Consider the following 24,175-nt stretch of genomic DNA (forward strand, 5'->3'; position numbering starts at 1 on the left):
CCCGGGCCACAGGGGTCTCCATCCAAGGTTCCCCTGCTACTAGTTGCCACGTTCATACAAATTAGAGACACAGTTCTCTTTACGTAGAGTAGATAACCTATTCACAGTGTGAGTAGTCTACGAGGTACACGATGGTACTATAGCAACAGCAGGCCTCTCTCCCACCTCAGTCTCCCACCCACTCACTTTCCCTCCCCATTCTGGAGTTGCTCACATGAATGTTTATTAAATGTACTGGTTTGCTTATGGCAAGCCATACTCTCCAGTACCTAATCAAAGGTAATATAAAAACTAGGCAAGAAGCAACACGGTTTAAGGTGAGTATGAAAATAGAGAAAGGCTCAATATCGAGAAGGGAGAGCTTCAAAGGGAACACAGTCAGGTTTGGGTGGGGTTGGAGGAAGCCTGTGGGACAACGCCACAAAAACCAGGAAGCTGTTTTCAGAATGACCGAGTTTGCTTCCCTGATGCTGTGATATGACACTGACCAAAAGCAGCTTGGGGAGGGAGGAGAGGGGTTATTCAGCTTACAGGCTACAGTTCATCATGGAGGAAAGCCAAGGCAGGAACTCAAGACAGGAATCTAGAGGCAGGAACTGAAGCAGAAACCATAGAGGACTCTGCTTACTGGATTGCTTCCAAAGGCTCAGATTCAGCCACCTTTCTTATACAGCCCAGGCCCATCTGCCCAGGGAGGGCCTGCCTTTTGGAGACAATCCAGAGCCAAACTGTAGCAACAGCTAATGCCTAGAAATGTGTGTAAATGTGCAATGTGAAATTCACTCCATAACTCTTTTCAGATTCTATCATGACGGCCATCCGACTACGCGAATTTGTAGAGCGTCGTCCAGTGGCTCCACCTAGGTAAGGCTCATCTGGATACAGAAACCACCAGGGCTAAAGAAGGCAAGCACCCAGGAGAATAGAATCACCCACCCAGCTGCCCAGCCACTGAGGGGCAACTGCTGCCAGAGGGGTCTAGGGAAATGTCCTTGACTCTAGAGAAAATTGTGTTTGTTTTTTGAAGACTTAAAAAAAAAGTGTGTGAGCATGTGTGTGAGTGTATGAGTGAGTGAGTGTGTGTGTGTGTATGTGTTGTGTGTGTGTGTGTGTGTGTGTGTGTGTGTGTGTGTGACATGCTTGCAAGTGCCCTTGGAGGCCAGAAGAGGACATTAGGTTCTGGATTTGGAGTTACAGGTGGTTGTAAGCTGCCTGATATGGATGTTGGTAACTGAATCAGGGTCCTCTGGAAGAGCATCAAGGGGTCTTAACCACAGAACCAATCTCCAGCCCCAAGGTTAGACAAAGTTGTAAGAAAAAAAAAATTACTTCTTTGCAGAATCCAAGCAACCGGGAAACTCCAAATACCCAAGATAAGAGATGGGTGTTGGTTTTCTCTTGGGAAGGGCTCCACCAGGAAGAATGGGCCACTCAAGCCCAAACTTAGAACCAGAACCATTTGTTTTCCTTGGGGTAAATCAAAACACCCCACCCCTCTGCAATGTGGGAGCTGACTGGACAGAGAGACCAAGGGGGCCTTTCATTCATTCTCCAAGGCCACCTATCACAGGACAGTAATAAGCCCTATAGGCATGCTTCACTGCCGACTTTATCTTGCCGGGAGATGGCAGGTACCATCGGTAAGTCCTAAGCCCTCTTTCCCATCACCCCATGCTGTGGGGTCTGCAAAGATTTAATAACTAAGAAACTTGGAGCTGCAAGCCTCATACCCTGGGGCCCAGCCAGCCTCTTTTTTTTTTTTTTTTCAGCTTTTTAAAATTATTTCTAAGTTGTTATAGAAAATGAGTTTTATTATGATATCTCCACAAATATAAATTACTGCACCCAATTACCTCCCTCTGTTTCTCTTTCCCCAACTCTCACTGGTCCCCTTGCTACCTGCAAATAATCCTCTTTCTGGTTGCATGTCATGTATATTAGTCCATGTCTGTGTTTGTATTACACAGGCCTTGTTTCTACTTTCCTGTTCAGTGTTTGGCTAAGGAAGAGAAGCCCCTTTGTTTCCAGAAGTTACTGCAGGAGGCGTGAGTGGAAGGGTGCTTCCTTCCTGGATATCCTGAGAATCCCCTTGTCATGGAGCAGGAGAGATGCTCATGGCTCAGGGAACAAAGGCTCCTGCCACCAAATCTGAACACCTGAATTCCGTCTCCAGGACCTCCATGGTAGAGAGAACCAACTCCTGCAGGTTGTCCTCTGACCTCCACAGGTGTGGCACACGTGTGTGCCCACACACATACACAAACCCATGGATACGTAAATACATGTTTAAAAAAGAAAGAAGTTTCTGCCAGAGAAGGCACAGACCCTTCTGAGTCCTCTGAACTCCACCCCAGGAGGAAGGAGGATGGAGAGAAACCAGAATCGGGCTCTGCATTCTCATCCCTTCCTCCTTCAAGTCCTTGGTCCTCCTGTGTATGGGTGAGATCACCTTGTCTACTGGGGGCTCATCTCCTAGGAAAAATGGACACAAATTTTTGTTGGCCGCTGCTTGCTCTGGGGAGCTGTGGGGAACCACACCCATCACTTGTGTCCTGAGCCAGGCCCTGGGGAGCTCAAGGGTTTGAGCAGGACAGTGTGTAGAGCACCCTGGGGCCTCTGGCTGTCGGTATTCAGCTCGTTCTTGCTTCTCATCTGAAGCACGTGAAAGGAATCCCTGCCCTTGGACTAGACATGGTACCTCAACCGTCCTCCCCCGCGCCCCACTGCAGTGTGCCCTATGAGGTGGCTCTCTGCCCACCTTAGACCCTGCCGATAACAGTCTAATTCCCCAGTGAGTCCTGTCAACTCTGCCGCCAGGACAGTTCTCCCGTCAGAAAGCTTGCGAGTTGGTCAGCTTGGCCCTGTGGCTGTGGTGGCACAGAACACCACAAGAGCAGTGCGTTAGCTACTTCTCTCATCGCTACGACAGGATAACTGATGAATGCTGCTTAAGAAAGGGTTTGTCTGGGCTCGTGTTTAAGGGTACAGCGCACCATCACGGCAGGGAAGACATGGCAGGTGGTACCTGGTCACGTGGTGTCAGGAAGCAGAGGAGGGTGAATGCTGGCACTCCACTTGCTTTCTCCTTCGTATTCAGCCTGGATCCCAGCCCGAGGCCTGGCAGGTGCCTCCCACATTCAAGATGGATCTGCCCATCTCAGTTTAATCTCTCTGGAGACGCTCTCACAGAACACACATACAGTGTGTCTTCTAGACTCCCATCAAGTTAGCAATCAACATTAATCTGTATTAGCTGCATGGCTAATATCACCCAGGAAGGAGGCGAGAGATGGAGGATCAAGGGTCCCAACATCCCCTGTGTAGGTGGAAGTTTCTCTCCTGCCTGCCTGTTCCCAAATACCCAGCAGCCGCTTCCCAGATCATTGACTCAGAGGTTCAATATTACTTATAAATACTCAGCCAGTAGCTCAGGCTTATTACTAACTAGCTCTTTTTTTTTTTTTTTAAAGATTTATTTATTATGCATACAGTGCTCTGCCTGCATGTATCCCTGCAGGCCGGAAGAGGGCACCAGATCTCATTACAGATGGTTGTGAGCCACCATGTGGTTGCTGGGAATAGAACTCAGGACCTTTGGAAGAGCAGACAGTGCTCTTAACCTCTGAGCCATCTCTCCAGCCCACTAACTAGCTCTTACACTTAAATTAACCCATAATTCTTATCTATGTTTAGCCACGTGGCTTGGTACCTTTTCTCAAAATGACATTCTCATCTTGCTTCCCGTGTGTCTGGGTGGTGACTCCTGACTCTGCCCTTCCTCTTCCCAGAATTCTTCTAGTCTGGTCACCCCGCTTATACTTCCTGCCCGGCTACTGGCCAATCGTTTTATTAAACCAATTCGAGTGACAGATCTTTACAGTGGATAAGAGCATTATCCCACAGCACTCCTGCAAGGTTACATACATCCCCAGTGACCAATCTTCCTTCTCGTAGGTGCCACCTCTTAAATGCTCCATTATCTCTTTAGCACCGTGGCCTGTAGCACATGGGCCTTTAGGGGCCATTCCCAACGCAGGCTGTGTCCCCAGCTCACTGTCTCAGGGTATCCAAATCACCTTTGCCTTTCCCTGATCATCTCTATCAGTGTTCACTCTCATCCTCCCACAATCTATTCTCTAGCTTGAGCTTCATAAAGTGCAAGCTAGATCTCAGCCCTCCTTGAAATAAATCCCTCAGCCCACTACACCTGGGATCAAATCCAAATTCATTGCTGTGTCCTGCAAAGCCCTTGCAGTCCTAGCTTTTCACCTCCTCCTAGCTAGAGTCCTTGGTCTTTCTTCAGTTCCTTCAGGAGGCCATGCTTCTTCTGTACCCCAGGCCTTTGGGCAGGTTCTTCCTTCTCCCTGGACGACTGTTTCCCCCATCTCCCCATCCTCTCAGACAGCATGTCTCAGCTCCCTTCCAACTCGTTAGACAGCCACTTCTTGAGTCCCTTGGCGAGCAGAAGACTTCTCCTTCTGCCCATCTCCGTACCCATGTTCCCTACTTCACACTGCTTCAATTCCCATATCACAACTTCCAGTTTTATTTTTTTAATTATGATTTATTTCCAACCCATCTCATCACTAGTATCATAAGTTAACAGATCTTACTGCATGTCAGCATTGATCTTAGTATATATTATTTTAGTTAACCTTCATAACAATTGTGAGTTCCAGATAAGGAAACTGAGGCAAGATGTGGACACGTGACTATCCCAAGATCCCACAGGTTGCAACTAGCAGAGATAGCACTTGAGCCCATTAGTCTGGCCTCACTATGGTTTGCTCTGTTTGGGTTAGTCCCCACTCTAGCATGGAACTTTCTTGCTCATCTCTGAAAATCACTTCCATAACCTCTGCCCGACAGTAGTGACTATGCAGAGCAGACCTTCTATGCACTGTTGTGTAGTAGGAAGTTTTTCTGTGTCCTGCCTAGCCTGTGGTCAGGACAAATTTCTCACCCACAGTCCCGCAGCCTTTTATAAAATAATCACATAGAGGCTTAATATTAATTATAAACTGTTTGACCATTAGCTCAGGCTTATTACTAGCTAGCTCTTACACTTAAATTAACCCATAATTCTTATTTATGTTTAGCACTTAAATTAACCCATAATTCTTATTTATGTTTAGCCATGGGCTTGGTACCTTTTCTCAGTTCTGCCTTCACATCTTGCTTCCTCTGTGTCTGGCTGGCGACTCCTGATTCTGCTCTTCCTCTTCCTTTAGTCGGCTCGCCCCACCTATACTTACTGCCTGGCTACTGGCCAATCAGTGTTTTATTAAACCAGTGTACAACAGCATTATCCCACAGCACTGCTGTTGAGTAAACCAGAACAAGTGAACAAAAGCATTTATTGGTAGTTTGGCTCTGGTCACTGACAGGACTTGGGTCTGCCTTCCGCTGTTTGCAGACACATTCATCCAGCTTATCCCTGCATGCCCAGCCCTGAGGGCTAGACTAGTGAAACTGACTGGCAAACCAGTGTGGGCACCTAATAAAAGTTAGTAATTAAGGCTCAGGTGTAATCTTAGTGACCACATAAGAGTCTCATAAGAAGAATTCAATTAGAGATAAGTGCTAACCAGTGTCATCCCCAGGCCAGACTGGATGCCTGGTGCTCACTGAATAGGACTGGATGCTCTTTTGGTTTGTGGAGCCCAAGATATTCCTGAAAAGATCCCCAAATGGAGGAAAACCAGTGTGGTATGGGAGATCAAAAACTCAGGGTTCATGTCAGGTTTAATTGCCCTTTTAAAACCTAAGTAGTGAGGTTAGAGAGATGGCTCAGTGGCTAAGAATACTTGATGCTCTTCCAGAGGACCAGGCTTTAGTTCCCAGCACCCATATGACTATATCAGCCTTGCAATCATCTGTAACTCCAGTTCCAGGGAATCTGACACCCTCTTCTTGTATCTGTGGGCAGTGTACACACATGGTGCACAGACATACTTGCAGACAAAAAGCTCTCATACACATAAAATAAACAACATCAACAAACATCAATTGGAGGTGCCATTCAGTGGAATAGCATGTGCTTGACATGGACAAGGCACCAGATTCAGGCCCCAGCACCAAAATAAATAAATAAGTGAACATGCCGGGCGGTGGTGGCGCACGCCTTTAATCCCAGCACTCGGGAGGCAGAGCCAGGCGGATCTCTGTGAGTTCGAGGCCAGCCTGGGCTACAGAGTGAGTTCCAGGACAGGCGCAAAGCTACACAGAGAAACCCTGTCTCGAAAAAACCAAAAAAAAAAAAAATAAATAAATAAATAAATAAATAAGTGAACAAACAAATGAATATTATGGTGGTTTGAATGAGAATGGCCCCCCAAAACCTCACATGTTTGAATGCTTCATCTCTAGTTAGTGGAACTGTTTGAGAAGGATTAGGAAGTGTGACCTTATTGGAGGAAATATGTCACATGGTCTTTGGGGTTTCAAAAGCCCATATCAGGCTCAGTCTCTCTCTCTCACTGCCTGCGTTTCTGCATCAGGATGTAAAGCTCTCAGTTACTGCTCCAGTGCCATGTCTATCTACTTCCCATCATGATGATCATGGACTAACCCTCTAAAACTGTAAGCAAGCCCCAAGTAAATGCTTTCTTTCATAAGAGTTGCCTTGGTCATGGTGTCTGTAAGACAGAAGTTGGTACCATGAGTGGAGTATTGCTGTGATCATGTTGTTGTTTGAAAAGATATGGATGACTTTAGGGCTTTGGACTAGAAAACCAGTTGAAAGCTTTAAGGAGGGCTTAAAGGACAATCCAAGTATGATCATGGAAGACAATAGTGCTGAGGATGACTTTGACTATGGAGGCCTGGCTCAAGAGCTTTCAAAGGGGAGGAACATTAGTAAGTGGCCTACAGACCATTCTTGTGATATTTTTTGGGCAAAGAACTTTGGCTAAACTGAAGAGTTTTGAATTGATGATGTTGGCGGAGGAGATTTCAAGACAGCCTAGTGCTGACTGTGCCATGTGGTTATTAATGATCACTCTTTTTTTTTCTAAGATTTATTTATTTATTATGTATAGAGAAGAGGGTGCCAGATCTCATTACAGATGGCTGTGAGCCACCATGTATGTGGGTGCTGGGAATTGAACTCAGGACCTCTGGTGGAGCAGTCTGTACTCTTAACCTCTGAGCCATCTCTCCAGCCCGAATGATCACTCTTATGCAGCTCTACAATCAGAAAAAAGAAGCAAGTGGGACAAAGAGAAATACAAAATGTATAGTCTGAGGGGAAAAGGAGCACCAGGAAGTGCAATGTCGGAGCCAAGGAGATGAAAAGTTTAAAGACAGGCCTAACTCAAAAATCAATAAAGGGCGTGGTGCCCTCAGGGCAAGACCCCACCCAACTGAGCTTCTAATTTGTGAAAATGAATTAAATAAAAGCTTAAGCAGCAAATGAAACAATCAACAAAGCTTGTGCAGATATAATTCAAGAAGAGGGGTCAGGTTCCAGCCCCAGAAAGCAGAAGAATTTGGCAGCTTTGGCTGCATGGTTCTAGATTTGGAGTCAAAAAGGATACAAGAAAGGGGTTATGGAGTCTTCCTCCATGGTTAAGAAAAGCCACCTAGGGGGTTGGGGATTTAGCTCAGTGGTAGAGTGCTTGCCTAGCAAGCGCAAGGCCCTGGGTTCGATCCTCAGCTCCAAAAAAAAAAAAAAAAAAAAAAAAAAGAGAAAAGAAAAGAAAAGCCAACTAGGCCAGGTGTGCATCAGGGGAATCTCTGTGTGGAAGCCCGGAGAGGCCATTGCTTGAAGCTGTGAAGGTAAAGCCTGGATTACATTGGAGACCCCAAGATGTTGTCCATGCCAGAGTGGTGGGATTACCTGCCAAGAAGAGCTGCACACAGGAAGGGGAACCAGCCCAAGAGAGAGAAACATGTTGCAGTCAACAAAGCTGGAGATAGTGGGATGGTGGGATATACGAAGAGTCATCTAATCTCGTGGACATCAAACCCAGAGACACAGAACTTGGAGTTTGCCCTGCTGGTATTCAGTCTTGCTTTGATCCAGTACTTCCTCACTATGCCCCCTTTCCTCTCTTTTGAGATGGTAATGTGTATTCTATGCCATTATAGTTGGAATTACATGATCTGCTTTTGATTTTACAGGAAATTACAGTTAAGAGATTGCCTTGAGTCTCAGAAGAGACATGGACTTTGAAACAGTGTTGAGACTATGAAAGACTGGGAACTTTTGAAGTTGGGCTAAATGCATTTTGCTTTATTACATTGCCACAGCTCTATAGAGGCCAGGGAGTAAAATGTCGTATTTTGAATAAGAATGGCCCCCATAGGCTGGGCAGTGGTGGTGTGTGCCTTTAATCCCAGCACTTGGGAGGCAGAGGCAGGCAGATCTCTGAGTTTGAGGCCAGCCCAATCTACAGAGGGAGTTCCAGGACAGCCAGAGCTACACAGAGAAACCTTTCTTGAAAAACAAACAAACAAACAAAGGCCCCCATAGGCTTTGAATGCTTGATCCTCAGAGGGACTGTTTGTGGGGACTAGGAGGTGTGGCCTTGTTGGAGGAAGTGTGTCACTGGGAGTGGACTTTGAGGTTTCAAAAGCTCATGCCAGGCCCAGTTTCTGCCTCCTGCCTGTGGATCAGGGTGCAAAGCTCTCAGCTACTGCTCTAGCATCATGCCTGTCTGCTTCCCACCTTATGTAATGATCATGGTCTAAATCTTTAAAACAGAAAGCAAGTCCCCAACTAAACACTTCCTTTTATACAAGTTGCCTTGGTCATGGTATCTTGTCACAGCAGTAGAACAGTGACTAAGACAAATATCAACTGTAGCATCTCTAAAACATCCAGACACCACTTCAGGGTCAGCTCGTTCTACCTAGAAAGACAGAAACATCTAACAAAGAAGGGACCTTTCAGTCTCCAGCTACAAATGTCTCATTACTCTTGTTCCATCGTTGATGAAAATAGTAGCTATTATTCTCATTTTACTGATGAGCTAATGGAACCTGCCCCCCACCCTCGGCCCCCGTTCCTTGAGGAAATACCGTAGGGCCAGCACATCCTGCAGGTGAGAGGATGCTCTGGTCATCTCCCAGCCCTGTCTTTAATCGCGTCTTCTATATTAGCTCACATCCTGAGCTAAGATACTTAGACCCAAGTCTCACTTCTCGAACATGTTAAGCACTCACCACTGTTGTTAGCATGTTGTCTAGATATGGCTTCTCCTTACCAGGAGATGAACTTTGGGTGAGCATACTATACCTACCATCAGCACCCCCCATGCCTGAACACTGCAGACACATCAGAGCTTCCGAACAGTTCTTTTGGTTGAACCGAAACCAGCTTACCCTGTCCCTTTGGTACATTAGGTCTGCCTGCTGACTGCCTGGAAGTGGGAGAATCATCCGGTCCAAACAGAAAGAGTGCCGAACTCCTCTGGAAAACAAACATCATGTTTATACTGTAGATGCTCTGAGTAAGACACGGAACTCAGGGACTGGATTTGCTTCGTGGCTCTGGTAGTCACGAGCTGTGTGGTATTCAGAATGTCCACTTAGCCTCTCTGAGCCTCTTTTTACTGTTATGAAACAGTTATAAAAACAAAGAGTTCACATTTCCCTTGATAGGTGCCTGAGAATTAAAGAGGATCATGTTTGTAAGTCTGGAGGCCCAGCACAGGCCACTCAGATGGGCACAAGATAGTAGTCCCTCGGGCAATAGACAGAAAACACTCCCGATCTCCCCCATGCATATTGAATGTTGTCTGTGGCTGAGTCTAGATCCTGCTCTGGTTACAGTCACCCTCCCAGGGGACAGATCTACTCTTGTGTAGATTAAACCTGCTCTTTCAGACAGCCAAGCTGTCAGGGACACGCAAATAATGCACAGTGGAACCAGAAACAGCCACGCCACCTTAGGAGAGCTTTCTATGATGGATTCAGGAATCAGTAATCTGTAAGCAGAAGCCTGGCCCGGCGCATGGGCATTCCCATTCATTTATCCTTTCCCTCAAGCTGAACCTCCAAGAGAGGAGCTGAGTACTTACTGCAAAACCTCTGGCCAAACCAGGTGCATTTCTCCTTAAGCTAACTTAAAAAAAAACAACAACAAACAGAAACTTCCCTACTTTAATGGCTGAATTAGAAGCTTTCTCGTGTTCCACATGTTAAGGTCACATGTGAAAACTCCCCAGAGTCAGAGGGGGCTGGGCATGATGGAGCACACAACTATAATCCAAGCATTAGAGAGGCAGAGGCAGGAGGATCATGAGTTTGGGGTCAGCATGGACAATGCAGAGAGACCCTATTTCAAAATAAAAATAAAAGGGGGCTGTGACTCAGTGATAGAACACCTGTTTAACATGCATAAAGCCCTGGGGGAAAGGGGGATGGGAGAGCAGGAAATGCAAAAGGAGGAGAAAAAAATGAGAAGCAAAATCTCCTGCCCTCCCTTAAACATTCATTTCCTCCTCTCTCACTCCACTTCTGCCCAACCAACCAGGGGTCTCTTCCAAGGGACTGCAGCGGGTCACCCTACTGGAGGCCAGTGGAGATGGTTCCATTCTCAAAGCACCGACTAGAGCAGGGTGAACTTCTTCTTGGACAGATGATAACAGAGAGGATCAAACAGCCTGCTGCAGACTGCAGGGCAACCAACCCTAAAAACCACGTCCTGGATGCCTGTGACTCCTCACCAACTTGAAGCTTGGCTCTAGGGGACTCCTACACCAGTGCTCAGATTTGAAGGCTTACCTAAGTGGCACCTCCACCTCCCACACACTCAGCAATGTCATTTGTTCCCTATTTCCGTGCCAACTTCTCTCTCCTCTTAGGACTTAATCCCCCGCAGTAACTCAGGGCTCGGTCCTATTATCCTAGCCTCTAGACAGGCCCAGACAACCTGTGGTTATTCAGAAAATTAGAGCTCTCTGAGGTCTGTTTGTACAGACAGACAGAACCTGGGCTGCCCAGCACTTGCGGTGATTCACACTAGGCAGCCAGGCCTACCCCGACCCCTGCAATCGTCAGGTCTTGAATGGTCCCCAAAGGCCAGTATTTGAAGGGCTGGTCTCCTGCCAATGGTACTATGGAGGGCTGGAGGAGCCGTTAGAAGATTGCACTCCTGCCATGATGTGCTGTGTGACCAAAGCAACAGGACCAATTAATTAGTCACAGACTGTAACCACGAGGCAAATAACCTTTCTTGTTTTTAAGCCGATTTATCGGATATGTGCTGCAGTAACAAAAAGCTAGCACATCCACACATTCTCTACTCTGAACTCAACTATGATTTAGTCTTGGTTTACATGATTTCCCTCCTCCAGAGACTTCCTTCTTTTAGCTTATGCAAACCCTAGATACCTGACTCTCTGTAGGTCTCATCAGCCCTGTCAATCCCTGTCAATAGGTTTCTTTTATACGTTAATCTTACAGCTTTTGTGTAAGGGTTTTTGGACTTCACTCTCCGTCCTATTCTTCTGCCTCAATGTTACCAATGACCTAAGGTCCTCCCCTAAGCCCCATCTCCTAAAGGTTCCGCCACTCCCCAGTAGCACCACCCTGGAGGCCAAGGCTTCAACACCACAGCATTCCTGTTATACAAAGACATCTCATGCTCGCATCCCAGACATACATTTTCCCAGACCCTGCGGGGGCGGCTCATGCTATGCTTCAAAACAAGAACCAAAATGGTGGCATATACTGGTAATCTCAGTACTGAGGAGCTCTGAAGCAGGAGGATGGTGATAAGTTCAGGGCCAGCCAAGGCTGTAGAGACCTGTCCTTCCTCACAACCCAGCTCTTGGAGGTGAGGCTAGAATCCCCCTACCAGACTTAACTACTACCACATGCCTTGACATCACAGTCCTATATAATCAACTATTACAGTTAAGTAAAAAAAAAAATAAAAACTTCCCATGGAATTTTATAAACATTTCAAAGGTTAAATAATAAGGAATCCTTTTTTTTTTTACTCCTATGTTTTAGCAATTACCAACATCTGTTTCATTGACTTCAAGGACTGTATTTATTTTATGTGTATGTTCCTGAGTATATATGGATATACCGCATGTGTACAGGCACCCTCAGGGGTCATAAAGGGGCATCAGATCCCCTGGGACTGGAGTTGTGAGCTGTCAGATGTGAGTGCTGGGCACTGATCTGGGTCCTCTGCAAGAGCAGACAGTGCTCTTAACTACTTTTTTTTTTTGAGACAGGGTTTCTCTGTGTATCTTTGTGCCTTCCCTGGAACTCACTCTGTAGACCAGACTGGCCTCAAACTCACAGAGATCCGCCTGCCTCTGCCTCCCGAGTGCTGGGATAAAAGGCGTGTGCCACCACCGCCCGGCTTAACTACTCTTAACTATCTTTCAGCCTTCTCATTGACTTTACATATTGTCTCCTCCCTCCCTTAATCCCTTCCGTCCTTCCTCCCCTCTTCCCTCCCTCTATCCCATCTCCCTTCCCTCACCCTCTCTCTCTCCCCTACTATTCTGACCTAATACATGACATGCTAAATATTTCTTTGTGAATCCTGGAAATAAATGACATTCTATTATAGGTTTTAGAGGTTATTGGGGAAGGGAGACCAGCCAATACCACAAACCCAGGTCTGATGAAAAGACTTATGAATAACAACCAAAATGATTGGAACATCTGACTGGTTTCAGTTGCTTGGGACAGGGCACAAAGTCCATATAAATTTTGTATTACACACCAGCTGGTCCACTTCCATAAGGAACCGACTGTAATGACTGATTGCTTCTCGCCTGCTTCCTCCAGCATATTTATCAGTCACCAAGGAAAGGACATCAGAGGTTATTATCCCGGGCAACTGGCAAGACTCCATTTTGACCACAGTGTGAAAAGGGTTCCAAGGTGAGGCATACCACTAAATCTTAATTTCTAAGGATGTCACTGAAGCTAAAATGGGAATGGGGTACAGGGGACTGCACAACCTTTTTTTAAATATATGTTTTTAAAATTTTGTATGTGTGTGCATATGGGTAATGTGCACCTGAGAGCAAGTGTCCATGGAGGTCAGAAGTGAGCTGCCCCGTGTGGATGCTGGAAACTGAACTCGGGTTATCTCTAAGGGTTAACCCACCTCTCCAGTCCCTCGCTATACAATCTTAACAATAACAATAATAGTAATGTTAACCACAAGTGTTACCCAATGGCTAGAAGAGTGGAAGGAAATACGCCAAACTATTAAAAATGTTGGGACTTCTTGACTTGGGTTGCCTAGGAGGATTGTGGGTGCTGAAATCGAACCCAAAGCCCCGAGTGTGTTAAGCATGACCTCCACCAGGGAGCTACATCTCTCTCACTGATGATATCTCGCTTTGTTTTCATTTTCACAAGTAGTAATATTATTAGAACTTTGTATTCTTTTACTCTTTTCTCTAGTTTACAGATTTTTCTCAAAGGAGAAGGCATTGCTTCCACAATCATCAATAAATAAAGAATTTTCATTAAATCATCTTTGGAATTTAAGAAACATTATGAGTTTAGAATTCCAAACTGGCCAAATAACTCAAAATTACTGGGATTCGGTTTCATTCTGAGTAAAGATGTAAGTTTGGTTTACCTGGTTCTTCCTTTCTGTGTGTGGCTTTCACAAGAAGAACAGCAAAGACTAACAGCCATAAACACGGCAATCTTATTTCCTGGTCCAGACAGGCTAGAAACTACAAGAGGTAAAAGTGTCAGTTTGAGAAACTTATAAAATGTTTGATTTGGGGCAATTTTCACATTCTCTGAGTATCTCGCTCCCAAATAAAAGAATAGATGTAAAATTCTGAGGCATATTAAGCACTCAGCATGATCACTGTCATTTGAGTTCATCATCTGCTATCTATTTCGATTTCCCTTCTCTTAGCTAACTTCCAGCTAGCCAACCTCCAATTATCCTCCTGCAGGGTGGGAGTTGGCAGGCCACCTGTATTATGTAGAGCGGTGTATAGTCTATATTTCAGTTATGAAACTGGAAGCTGCTCTGAGGTCATCCTGATCCAGTTCGAAATACAGATGAATGATACATCTTTAGTTCTTACATTTATTTATCGTGGGCCTGCCTGCTCATGCCACAGTGCACGTGTGGAAGTCAGGGAGTAATCTTCAAAACTCGGTTTTTCTCTTTCCACCAAGTGGGACCCCAGGATAAAACTCAGGTCACCAGCCTTTACCCAATGAGCCATCTCGATGGCCCAAGTAATGTGTCTCAACTAAGGTCACACAATTACTGTAAATGTTAGGTTTAAGTTTTAATCCACAGTTCCTGAGTTCCAGTTCAGGGCTCTTAGTACTAAATCAAGTATTTGCTTAGAGAAACTTCTGTTTTTGAAATCTGGGGGATAAGCTCTAATTATGTTACCTAGGCTGGTCTCAAATTGAAGCTGAGCTCACGTACCTTTCCACCACAGCCTGTGGAGTCACTGCAAACTATAGGTGTGTATCACTCTGCATGATTTAATCAACTTTTCCTAGAGCTAAGTCCTCTACTAGAACACCAGTAAGAGAGGAAATGACAGAACCCAATACCCCGCTCCACTCTACCCCTACCATCATATCCTAGAGGACTAACGGCCAAATCCCAGTCTGCCTACCAAAGCATGGCTCTGCTAACAGTCCGTTGGCTCTGATTGGCTCAGGCTTCCTCCAGATTAGCCTTCAGAGGCAATGTCCATTCATGTATAAGCATCCAGTCAAGTAGAAAGGACTAGGGATATAGCCCGGTGCTAGTGCTTGCCTAGCATGTTCGAGGCCCTGGGTTTGATCCTTAGCACGGCAAAAAAGCTAAAACAAAGTAAAATGAACACAGAAAAGAACATAGTTCTTAGGATCAGACGTGTGTGTGTGTGTGTGTGTGTGTGTGTGTGTGTGTGTGTATTGGTGAAATTATTAAGGCCACTCCACGTAGTTAAAAGGGAGGTTTATTAGTGGTGTAACTTACAAATGAAGGGATATGTAGGTCGCAGGGTCTGGGGAAGACATAGCGCAGTTGGCGGTGTTCTCTGGAGAACTCTGCTCGGTCTACCTCTAGCGTCCAGGGTCCAGGAACCAAGAGAGCATGGCACATAGGATCTCGGGTCTTCAGGGTCCTCTCTTGGCCCCGCCTTGTAGGCGTGACAGTTACCCAAGCCTCAATGGGGGTTGGAACTTCCAGATCAAAGCTGGAATGGCTACCCACTACGTGTGTGTATGTGTGTGTGTTCTAGTGCTTTGTTGGAGAGAATTTTTTTTAAAACAGTGAATACATCCAATCTCATTCCAAGGTGGGAAAAAGAATCCTGAAGCAATGACGCGCATCTTGAGTTTACATGTCACCTTTGTGGGAGGGGCATGTCTACCACTTCCGGTGCTTCCCTTCTTTTTTCAACGTCAGGGTGTTCCCATTCTTTCCATTAGCCCCTTGATAAGCATTGTTAGTCTTTGTTGACATCTTTAATTGATAGACTTGCTGAGACAAAACACATGTATATTCTCAAGGTCTCGGGTACATGCCATCTGGTGCCCTAGCATACTTACAGTCATGCCTCAAGCATGCCGCCATGCCAGTGAATGAACACCGCCAGGAGTGACAAAGGTGTTTGGCCACCGCATCTTGATTTCTTGGTTTACATTCATCGTTTGAGGATGGTTGGGGAGAGGCATGGGAAGATTATAACAGTTCTATAGAACACCGAGATGCACAGGGGGGTGGGGTGGGAGGTGGGGGAGACTGGCTAAGAGACTGCACTGGGGTCCTAGATTGCAGCTCATGAGAAACGGACCAGTTCTCCAAAGGTGCTCAGCAAGCTATTTTTGTTTCCACATAGACCCCTCATAGACTTGGCAATTCCACCCAAGAGCCAAACTCCGTATCAGCCTCAACTTGACCAGCAAACACTCATTCGATACATTTGTTTTAGAAGATTGTCAAGTCCTACAGCCACATGGTATAATCAATCAACTTACCTGAGAGACTACTCCCTGCCGTTTTATGACACTGGTAAGTGCTATCAGCTCTCAGGGATGTCAAGATCAGCATATCCTGGGGGCTTACTGCCTCAAGGTGTGACTGGGACCAGTGAAACTGGTGGCAGAAATGGATGTGCAGATGAGGGGGGAGCGCAGAAAGAAGGTAGAGGGGAGCCTGGGCCTTCTTCCTTTCTTTCTAGCTCCTTGCATCCTTCTAGTTAAAGGGTGAAAACGCTTCCTTCTAGGAAGCTGATTCTCTGAGTGCTAGAAACGAAATGTTGAATGTAACCTGGTGCTCTGCTAGGGAACCTTCCTCTTCATCTAGTTTAAAAGCCTGTAGCAATTGATCATTTACCCCACGGTTCAGAAGTTCTAGGCTCCCCTAGTAGCATATCTGTATGCTGCGGCCTATGTGAGGATCCTGAGGTGGACAGAGGTGATCCTGGGTATTCACACAATGCCCACTTAAACAGTACCCACATCACCGTAGTTATTGGTGCTTTCGACTTTGGCTCATTGAGTGAATTGGTGAGACTTTCTAAATCAAGGATCCCCCAAATTTTGGGGGGTGTCTCACACTGTGGCAGGCACATATGTAGTCCTTAGGCATCCCTCTGTGGTGAGTGAGTGCTGTTATTTTAAAAGAGGAAGCCAAGTTTCCAAGACCTCTCATGAGCGAACCCTAAAATCACACAGCCAGGAGAAAAGAGGCAGAATTCACACCCAGACCATATTGCTCCCCAGCATGACTGAACTGGAGGCTGTACTGTCTGTCACAGTCAAGTGTCACCGGTACTACTAATTGCATAGTTTTCCCTAAAGAGTTCCTTTCTTCTTATTGAAAAACAGAGAACTGGTGATATAAGGCTGTAATTCCAGCTACTCTGGAGACTGAAGCTTGAGGACTGAAAGTTCAAAGCCAACCTGGGCTACAAAACAAATTTAAGAATGGCAGGGTTGGGAAGGATTTCCTCTCGGTCTTGTCTCCAGAGAAACAGCTGCAGTCTGGAGGGATGCCAGAGCCAGCAGGGCAGAGATGCCCACGCTGAAACCCAGGTCCTCAGGAGAGCAGACACTGGGACGTCAAAACAGCAATCAAAGTTTTTCTTACATTTGTATAAAAATCTAATAGCATACCTATTAACTGGAGAGCAAAGGAAGAGCTTTGATTCCGTCCCCCTTTCTGTATCTTACTTTAACAGTGTTTAGTCACATACTTATTGGTTACATGTGCGCTCACACACATGAGCATGCAGAGGTCACAGGACAACTGGTGGGAGTCGGGTTCTCTCCTCCCACTATCTGGAGGCAGAGGATTGAACCCCATTTGTCAGACTTGGCCATAAGTGCCTTTCCCCACTAACCATCTCCCTGGCACCCATATTTTAATTATGACTCTTTAAATGTCTTAAATTACTTTTTTATTGTATAGTTGCTAAAAAAAAAAAAAAAAAAAAAAAAGACGGTGTGTTAAATTTTCAGAGTACGTAGTCCACAAAACAAATCACTAATTTGTTTTAAATTCCAGGTTTGGATCATAAAGTAGGCACAATTTTATCAAATCCTAGACCACTCAATTCACTACCGGAAGTCTACTGCTGTGACGAGAGAAGCAGCTTTGCAAGGAGCACTTTCTAAAACTAACATAAGCATGGTATTCCAAGAAAACAACTGTGGGCATCTCTTAGTGAGTAAATTCATGGGAACAGCACTGCCTTTCAGTGTGTATACAGACGGATCTAATCCCAGACAAATTTTGCGTTGACAATTCTCCTCAGGGGAGATTGGTCGGGACGTCAAGATCCAACCTTGAGAACGTTTGTCATCTTAGAAGGGGCTAACGGTGCAATACAGCGCTTGCCTGCACCACCACATGGAAGGAAAATAAAAAATGCATCCATGTCATAATTTGTCATAAGCTTTTAGCGTCTTGTTGCTGATGCTGACAAGTCTCTAACCATCTTCCCTTCTCAGTAAGAGCTCAGACACGGGATCGGAGACCATACAGCATCTGTATGTGCTCATAGCTACGCCATTATTACAGACGCACACAGAAGTAGGAGAGGAAGAAAGGGAGGGGGGGGAAGAGCGGAAGAAGGAGAAAGAGATACAGAGAGGGAGGGGGAAGAGAGAGACCCAGAGGGCGCTAGCCAAGGAGAATGTCCGGGAGACAACGTGGGTCTGTAGTGGAACTTGGGACCAGTGAAGAGGGGAAATTATGAAAATCTGTTTCCGGGATTAACATCCCTCTCAACAAGAAGCCTTGATAACTAGGCATCAGCTCTTCAGGAAAAGGGTTAAAGGTCCCAAAGAAAGGAATCCTGCATTCTGGGTGCTGGGAAACCCTCCCCAATACCCAACACATTGGCTTCTTATTCCCCCAAAGTAAAGCCTCTCTGCTAATAAGTTTCCTCCAGGCACACAGAGTTCCATATAGTTTCAGGTGCCTTACTTAATCTCTAACACGGTCAACTAGGCATCACCAGGGGATTTGAAAACTGACCCAAGACAAAGGGCAAAATAAAACAGACTAGAATTTAAGGGATACAGGGGAAAGGAAGGCAAGCTGTCGAAACAACTTGTACTGAAGAAATAGAATATTACATATGAATGTTACAGATGCAGATTTATGAAGGACTGGCTGATGTGCTCACAAGAACTGCAAAGCCCTGTGATATATGCCCCTGTCCACAAACTGGAGGCCCACAAAAGCTGAGGTTCTAGTCCCAGCCAAAAGTTCCAAGAACTTGTATGGAGGGTACTTGTGTGTTAAGTCCTGGTCAAACTTGAAGGCCTGGGGTCTTGTATAATATTAGAGGGACCAGCCTTAATATTATACATCCCAGGGGCCCAGGAGAGAGAATGACTAACGGCGAGGACTATTTTCAGGAAATAGAATCTCAGCACACCGAGCTCTATAGTCCACTTGCTTTAATTCCTCTGGCATAACATCCTATATACCCAGCTTCAGTTCTGTTCTCATGTCTAGCTCCTATCTTGCCTGATTTATCTCTGTACTTATCTATTGCTCCCTCAAAGTTCTATCTTAATTCTCTCGTCTTAATTCTCCTCATCTAGGTCCTTTTCAGCTTGTTCTTACCCAGCTAGTACTTCCCCATCTGACTCTTCCTCATCTTCCATCTCATTCCTCTAGTACTCTCTTCTAACCCTACAATCTAGTTCTTCCCCATCTAGTAACTTCCTCTCAAGTTCTTACCCATCTAGTTCTTCCATTCTCTTTTCTCTTCTCTGTGCCTCATGCCCTTGAAGTCCTGGTATATATACACCTACAAGCAGTAATCCCTTGGCAGTGTAAAGCCAGGCTTCCAGGGTCAAATGGGGGGAGGGGAGGTGATAAGAATCACATAGAGAGGCAATAACCGTTAATTATCATTTGCAACCCCAAAGGGAAGTGACCCATGGGGAAATGAATTAAGGCTAAATTCGGGTAATATCTAAGAAGAGGGATCTTATGTGTTCAGCTATAGTCTTAAACGTGATTAGTAGATAATGTTAAGAATCTATAAGTTGCTAGGTCAATGGGAGAAAATAAAACCTTTTTTTTTTTTTCTTTTTTTGTGGCTCCTATCTGTTCAAGCTATCTGCCATTTGACTGCAGGGTGGGGGAAGGTGTGTTCAGTCCCTAGTGTACAGCTAGATGCCTCTGGTGATAGTTTTTTGTTTTTTGTTTGTTTGTTTTTCTGAGACAGGGTTTCTCTTTGTAGCTTTGCGCCTTTCCTGGATCTCACTCTGTAGATCAGGCTAGCCTCCAACTCACAGAGATCTGCCTGCCTCTTCCTCCTGAGTGCTGGGACTAAAGGCGTGAGCCACCACCGCCTGGCACCTCTGGTGGTAGTTAAAGGGAGACCTGGAACTAGAGGTAAGGTTTGGGAAAGGAGGAAGGTAAGAAGGGAGGGTCTGAGCTAAACTGTGTAAAGCTATTACTTAACATCCACCTGACCTAGGTGGTGTCTCCTTGTGGGATTTACCTTAAATCAGGAGACTTGCAAGTAGGCTGTTATCACTGTTAGTCCTTCAAAGTGGCTAAGGGAAATATCTGACCCCAGAGAAAGCCTTTCCTGAGACTGTTCTCCAAAGTCCTGGAATGTGTATGTCCGGAGAGTGATCAGTCCACACTGTTAGCCCTTCTTAGGGAAAAGTCAATTGGGAAAACTATGAAGGCACACATGATTTTCATAACAGAAGACAGATGATACATAACAAGCCAAGCAACACCAAAAGCTCCTTGGGATTTGGCTTCCTCTGGAGGAAATCCTTGATCCCTCCAGGTAGTGACTTTGCCATAACCAGCTGAGTTCTTAGGCTATATCCCTGCAGCCGTCCAAGTGAGGCCCCTGTATTTGAATACTTGGTCCCATTTGGTGGCCCTGTTTGGGTAGCTTTAAAACGCGTGGCCTTGCTGGAGGAAATATGCCATGGAGAGCAGGATTTCATGTTTCAAAAGGCACATGCGATTCCCAGTCTTCCGTCTTCTGGTTATGGTTCCAGGTGGGAGCTCTCAGCTTGCTGCTCCAGCCACCACGCTCGTTTGCCTCACTTACCCACCATGACTCTTACCCCTCTGCGCCAGGTCACAGCTCATGACAGACAGCCTTGAGCTTCATGGTAACTTGGTAGCTTAAGGTCATTCAGTCTCCATTGAGGCCCAATAGCAAGCCAAGAACTCTCTGGAAAGGACAGTAGTTATTCGCAAGGGTGTAGCTCCGTGTTCCAAAGGCCTGTTCTGTGATTCCGAGCCCGCTGCTGTCAATAAACATCGTCCCTGCTTGCTGCAGACAAATCCACTGGATCGTGTTGCCCGATGGTGGGGCAGCCTACAAAAAAGCAGGGTAGAGCATTTTCCCGTCATGAGCCCAGCTCAGAACCATCAGCTTTTGGAAGTACGCTGGGTCTATGAAACTGAGACTCCTTTATTTCAACCATTCGTTTGGAAAACTAGCAGCTTGGTCAAATGAGGAATAGGTTGTGTACAAAGATAAAGAGGCCCAGCGGACGTGGTCCCTCTGTTCTGCTTGTGGGCAAGGTCAGACGCAACAACTTAACCTTTCCTTTAGGAGGGCTATTTTCTTTTTAAGTTTCATTAAAATTATTATTTATACTTTATTATTTATTATTTTCTTGTGTGTACATATACATGGGGCATGTATGTTGTGTGCATAGAACATGCGTGAAGGTCAGGGGACAATTTTGTAGAATCAGTTCTCTTTCCACCATCAAGCAAGGGATGTGAGAATTTGCTTAATCAATGGATCATACCCAAAACGCACATGGGAGAGATGCATGGGCTCTTGGGGAACCACTACTCTTTTATCTTAATGTGGCAGTCACATTTCTAATCACCCAGGGATAGTTAAGCTTTGGACTTACTATTTCCTTAGGCATAGGCAGTGCTAATGTCTTCCAGGTGGCCTCTCCCACCAACTAGTCCTCAGCTCATGGGTCAAAGCACCAATATGGGATTCTTCCAAATGCTAAGTATTATTCTCATTAATCCTTCTGGAACTGAAAGAATGACCTCACGGGTTCAGAGACACAGCACTGACCCATGCCACCACAGATCACAATCTCCGCAAGTTCTGCAATGCCAGTTTCAAATCTGCAACCAGCCAGTTCTGAGCCAGTCCCCACAAAGGTGAATCATTTTTCCTCCAATGCACACAAACATCAGCAAGAGCCCACATGATCCTTGGGGGGAAGCTAGAAGAAATATAACAGTACATGCTCTGGATGATGAGCTGGGTCTTTTGGTGAGACCAAGATCCCCCTTCATATAGACAGTACTAAAGATGGAACCCAGGGCCTTGAGCATTCCATGCAAGTGCTCCACCACTTGGGCTATATCTTTTCTTTTAGCTGAAAGTACAACACTTAGACAATGAAGTCTGATTGTTCCTCAATGGCTTTTGTCAATCTTGGCCTTTAAATTGTATAGCCCTCTTACACAGAGATTGCCAACAATTTCCACTTCACAGTTAACAGTTTGTCCTTCTCATGTCGGATGCCTTGCTAAATAATTGCTTCTTGGGTTTTTTGTTTTGTTTTTGTTTGTTTTTTTATTTTTCAAGACAGGGTTTCTGTGTAGCCTTGGCTGTCCTGGAACTCACTCTGTAGAACAAGCTGGCCTTAAACTCAGAGATCTAACTGCCGAGATGAAAGGCATTCATCACCACTGCCTGGTTTCCGCCTGTTCTTAAGTGATTACCATAGAAAAGTACAAATTCATGTCCTAAATCTAGATTGAATACCAATTTAGCATCAATAACATACAAAAATTCTGGTCCCAGCAGCTGTCCCTGCTCTTATTATTGTCAATTACATTATTTTTCCGGAGCTGAGGACCGAACCCAGGGCCTTGCGCTTGCTAGGCAAGCGCTAGCAAGCGCTCTACCACTGAGCTAACTAAATCCCCAACCCCTGTCAATTACATTTTTATAAGATGCAATAAAGTACCATAATTGTTAAAACATTAATGCCAGTTGCCAACAGCTACCTTTAGTGGAGATCTTTGGGTACATTCTCATGTTTTGGGCCATCTATACTTTCTTTAGATTCACTTTTTCTACTAATTAGCTTTGTTTCTGGCATCCTTAGTATTTTAAGGGTCTATATTAAAATAGCTTTTTGAGTTTTTTCCCCCTCAAGTTCTTAAAAAAAGTCTTCATCTTTTCCCATGATAGTGCTACATATTTTGATTTTAGTTGCTTTGTACCGACTGAAGGCAGAACATCTTGAGCCATATGCAGCACACACCTCGAAGTAGAGTCCTGAAAGATCAGTTCAAGGTAATCCTGAGCCACATAGGGACTTCAGGCCAGCCAGGGTCATATAAGACCCTGTCTCAAATGCATACAGCCTCTCACATCATCTTTTCAAAACCGTCTTATGTCTGCCCTAATTATTCTATAGTAGTCAATTAATATCAAATATGCATACTAACCTTCCCTGCCCAAGGATCTTGTGCTACAGCTGGATAAGCTTAACTCTGTGGTGACTCCCACTTGCAGTCATTCAATAGTCTACTAAATTTTAAAAAGATGTATTATGCCCACCACATGCATATGAATGTCCATGAAGGCCAAAAACAGCATCAGACCCCCAGACTTGGAGTTACAGCAGCTGAGAGCCACAGTGTAGAAACTGAACTCTGCTCCTGAGAGGGCAGCAAGTGATCTAAACTGCTGAACCACCCATCTCTCGGCCCCCTAGCTCGGGTTTTCTGATTCAGCAGTTCTACTGCAGCTTAGCTGTAACAGGCATTCCATTCTGACCCACACGACTCTCATATCAACACGTACTGACTATTTGGCTGAGCGTCCCTCAGTCTGCTGCCAACCCCACCAGCCCCTTGCTCATTTGGTTCCATTTCTCCAACTCTGCAGATTTGTTCTAGTCTGGACTCTGTACATTTCCCTCATGCTAATTCATCTACTTAATATGTTTAAGCATCTAAAAGCCTTCTCTGGCCCTTGGAAGACATTTTGATTAGGTTCCGTTCATTTCACTGCACACTGCTTCATTGGAGCATATACCACCGTTCACCAATGTTTAGCATGCTGCCCCTACCATACGCTTCAGTGAGACTGCACTTGTCCCTGAGACTGTATATTCAGTATCTAGCAGAATATAGCACACACAGCCTTGTTAAATAAAACTGTAATAGTTATCAATGGTTTGAAAGGCAGCTTTATTTAAAGAACAGACCATTGTAGCTGGAGGATGTCCATCTCTCCTAATCAATTGATAGCTCACATTCAAAGAGAAACTAAACTATCCAGAGTGGTTTGAAATCAGTAAATAACAGCAATTGGAGACACTTTGGGTAACAGAGGAAAAATTCCTGACTCGAATGAAAACGAGTTCATCCGTGAAAATGTTTCAATAACACAATGCTTATAGCCAACAATACAGATCTTCCAAGACCTTCCAGTTTCCACAGGGAGAAAGAAGCAGGACTTACCGGCACCACTCTTTTCTCACATCACAGAGTGGGCTGGTGGGGTCACCAGTGTTCATCATTCATTGAGTTCAATGAAGCTGCTCCTATTTTAGAATTTTTCTTGAACCACGTATTAATAAAAATACTTGAGTGATAAGACATTTAGATCCTCCCGAAGATCCTATTGATCTCTGCCGACCTTGTCCCCATGCACTGCGTGGGACACCCTTCCTCCACACTAGAATTACTAGGGACAGAAGAAAAACCACACAGACAGCA

The 24,175-nt window shown here is 45.3% G+C and overlaps 1 protein-coding gene across 2 annotated transcripts; it reads left to right on the forward strand.

Moving 5' to 3' along the window:
• The first annotated feature begins 808 nt into the window (after positions 1–808).
• On the forward strand, positions 809–17,726 carry CUNH1orf100 (chromosome unknown C1orf100 homolog). Of its 2 annotated transcripts, none has more exons than XM_052736667.1 (4): positions 809–864; positions 12,760–12,855; positions 15,798–15,970; positions 17,468–17,726. In XM_052736667.1, the coding sequence occupies exons 1-4, from the start codon at positions 809–811 to the stop codon at positions 17,575–17,577; spliced, it is 435 nt and encodes a 144-aa protein (XP_052592627.1). In that variant the 3' UTR covers positions 17,578–17,726. The 2 variants fall into 2 exon arrangements, with proteins under 2 accessions (XP_052592627.1, XP_052592628.1); XM_052736668.1 differs by having other exon boundaries at positions 15,894–15,970.
• The last annotated feature ends 6,449 nt before the right edge of the window (positions 17,727–24,175 follow it).

Source organism: Peromyscus californicus, unplaced genomic scaffold (genome assembly GCF_007827085.1).
Source record: "Peromyscus californicus insignis strain IS unplaced genomic scaffold, ASM782708v3 Scaffold_14__1_contigs__length_90479793_seg_2, whole genome shotgun sequence".
Lineage (NCBI taxonomy): Eukaryota > Metazoa > Chordata > Mammalia > Rodentia > Cricetidae > Peromyscus > Peromyscus californicus.

Excerpts from the sequence above, each read along its gene's own strand:
- CUNH1orf100 (XM_052736667.1), top strand. The coding sequence starts at position 809 with ATGACGGCCATCCGACTACGCGAATTTGTAGAGCGTCGTCCAGTGGCT. Across the intron at positions 865-12,759 it reads CGTCCAGTGGCTCCACCTAG|CATATTTATCAGTCACCAAG; the intron begins GTAAGGCTCATC and ends TGCTTCCTCCAG. Across the intron at positions 15,971-17,467 it reads CCTGCCGTTTTATGACACTG|GTTTGGATCATAAAGTAGGC; the intron begins GTAAGTGCTATC and ends TTTAAATTCCAG.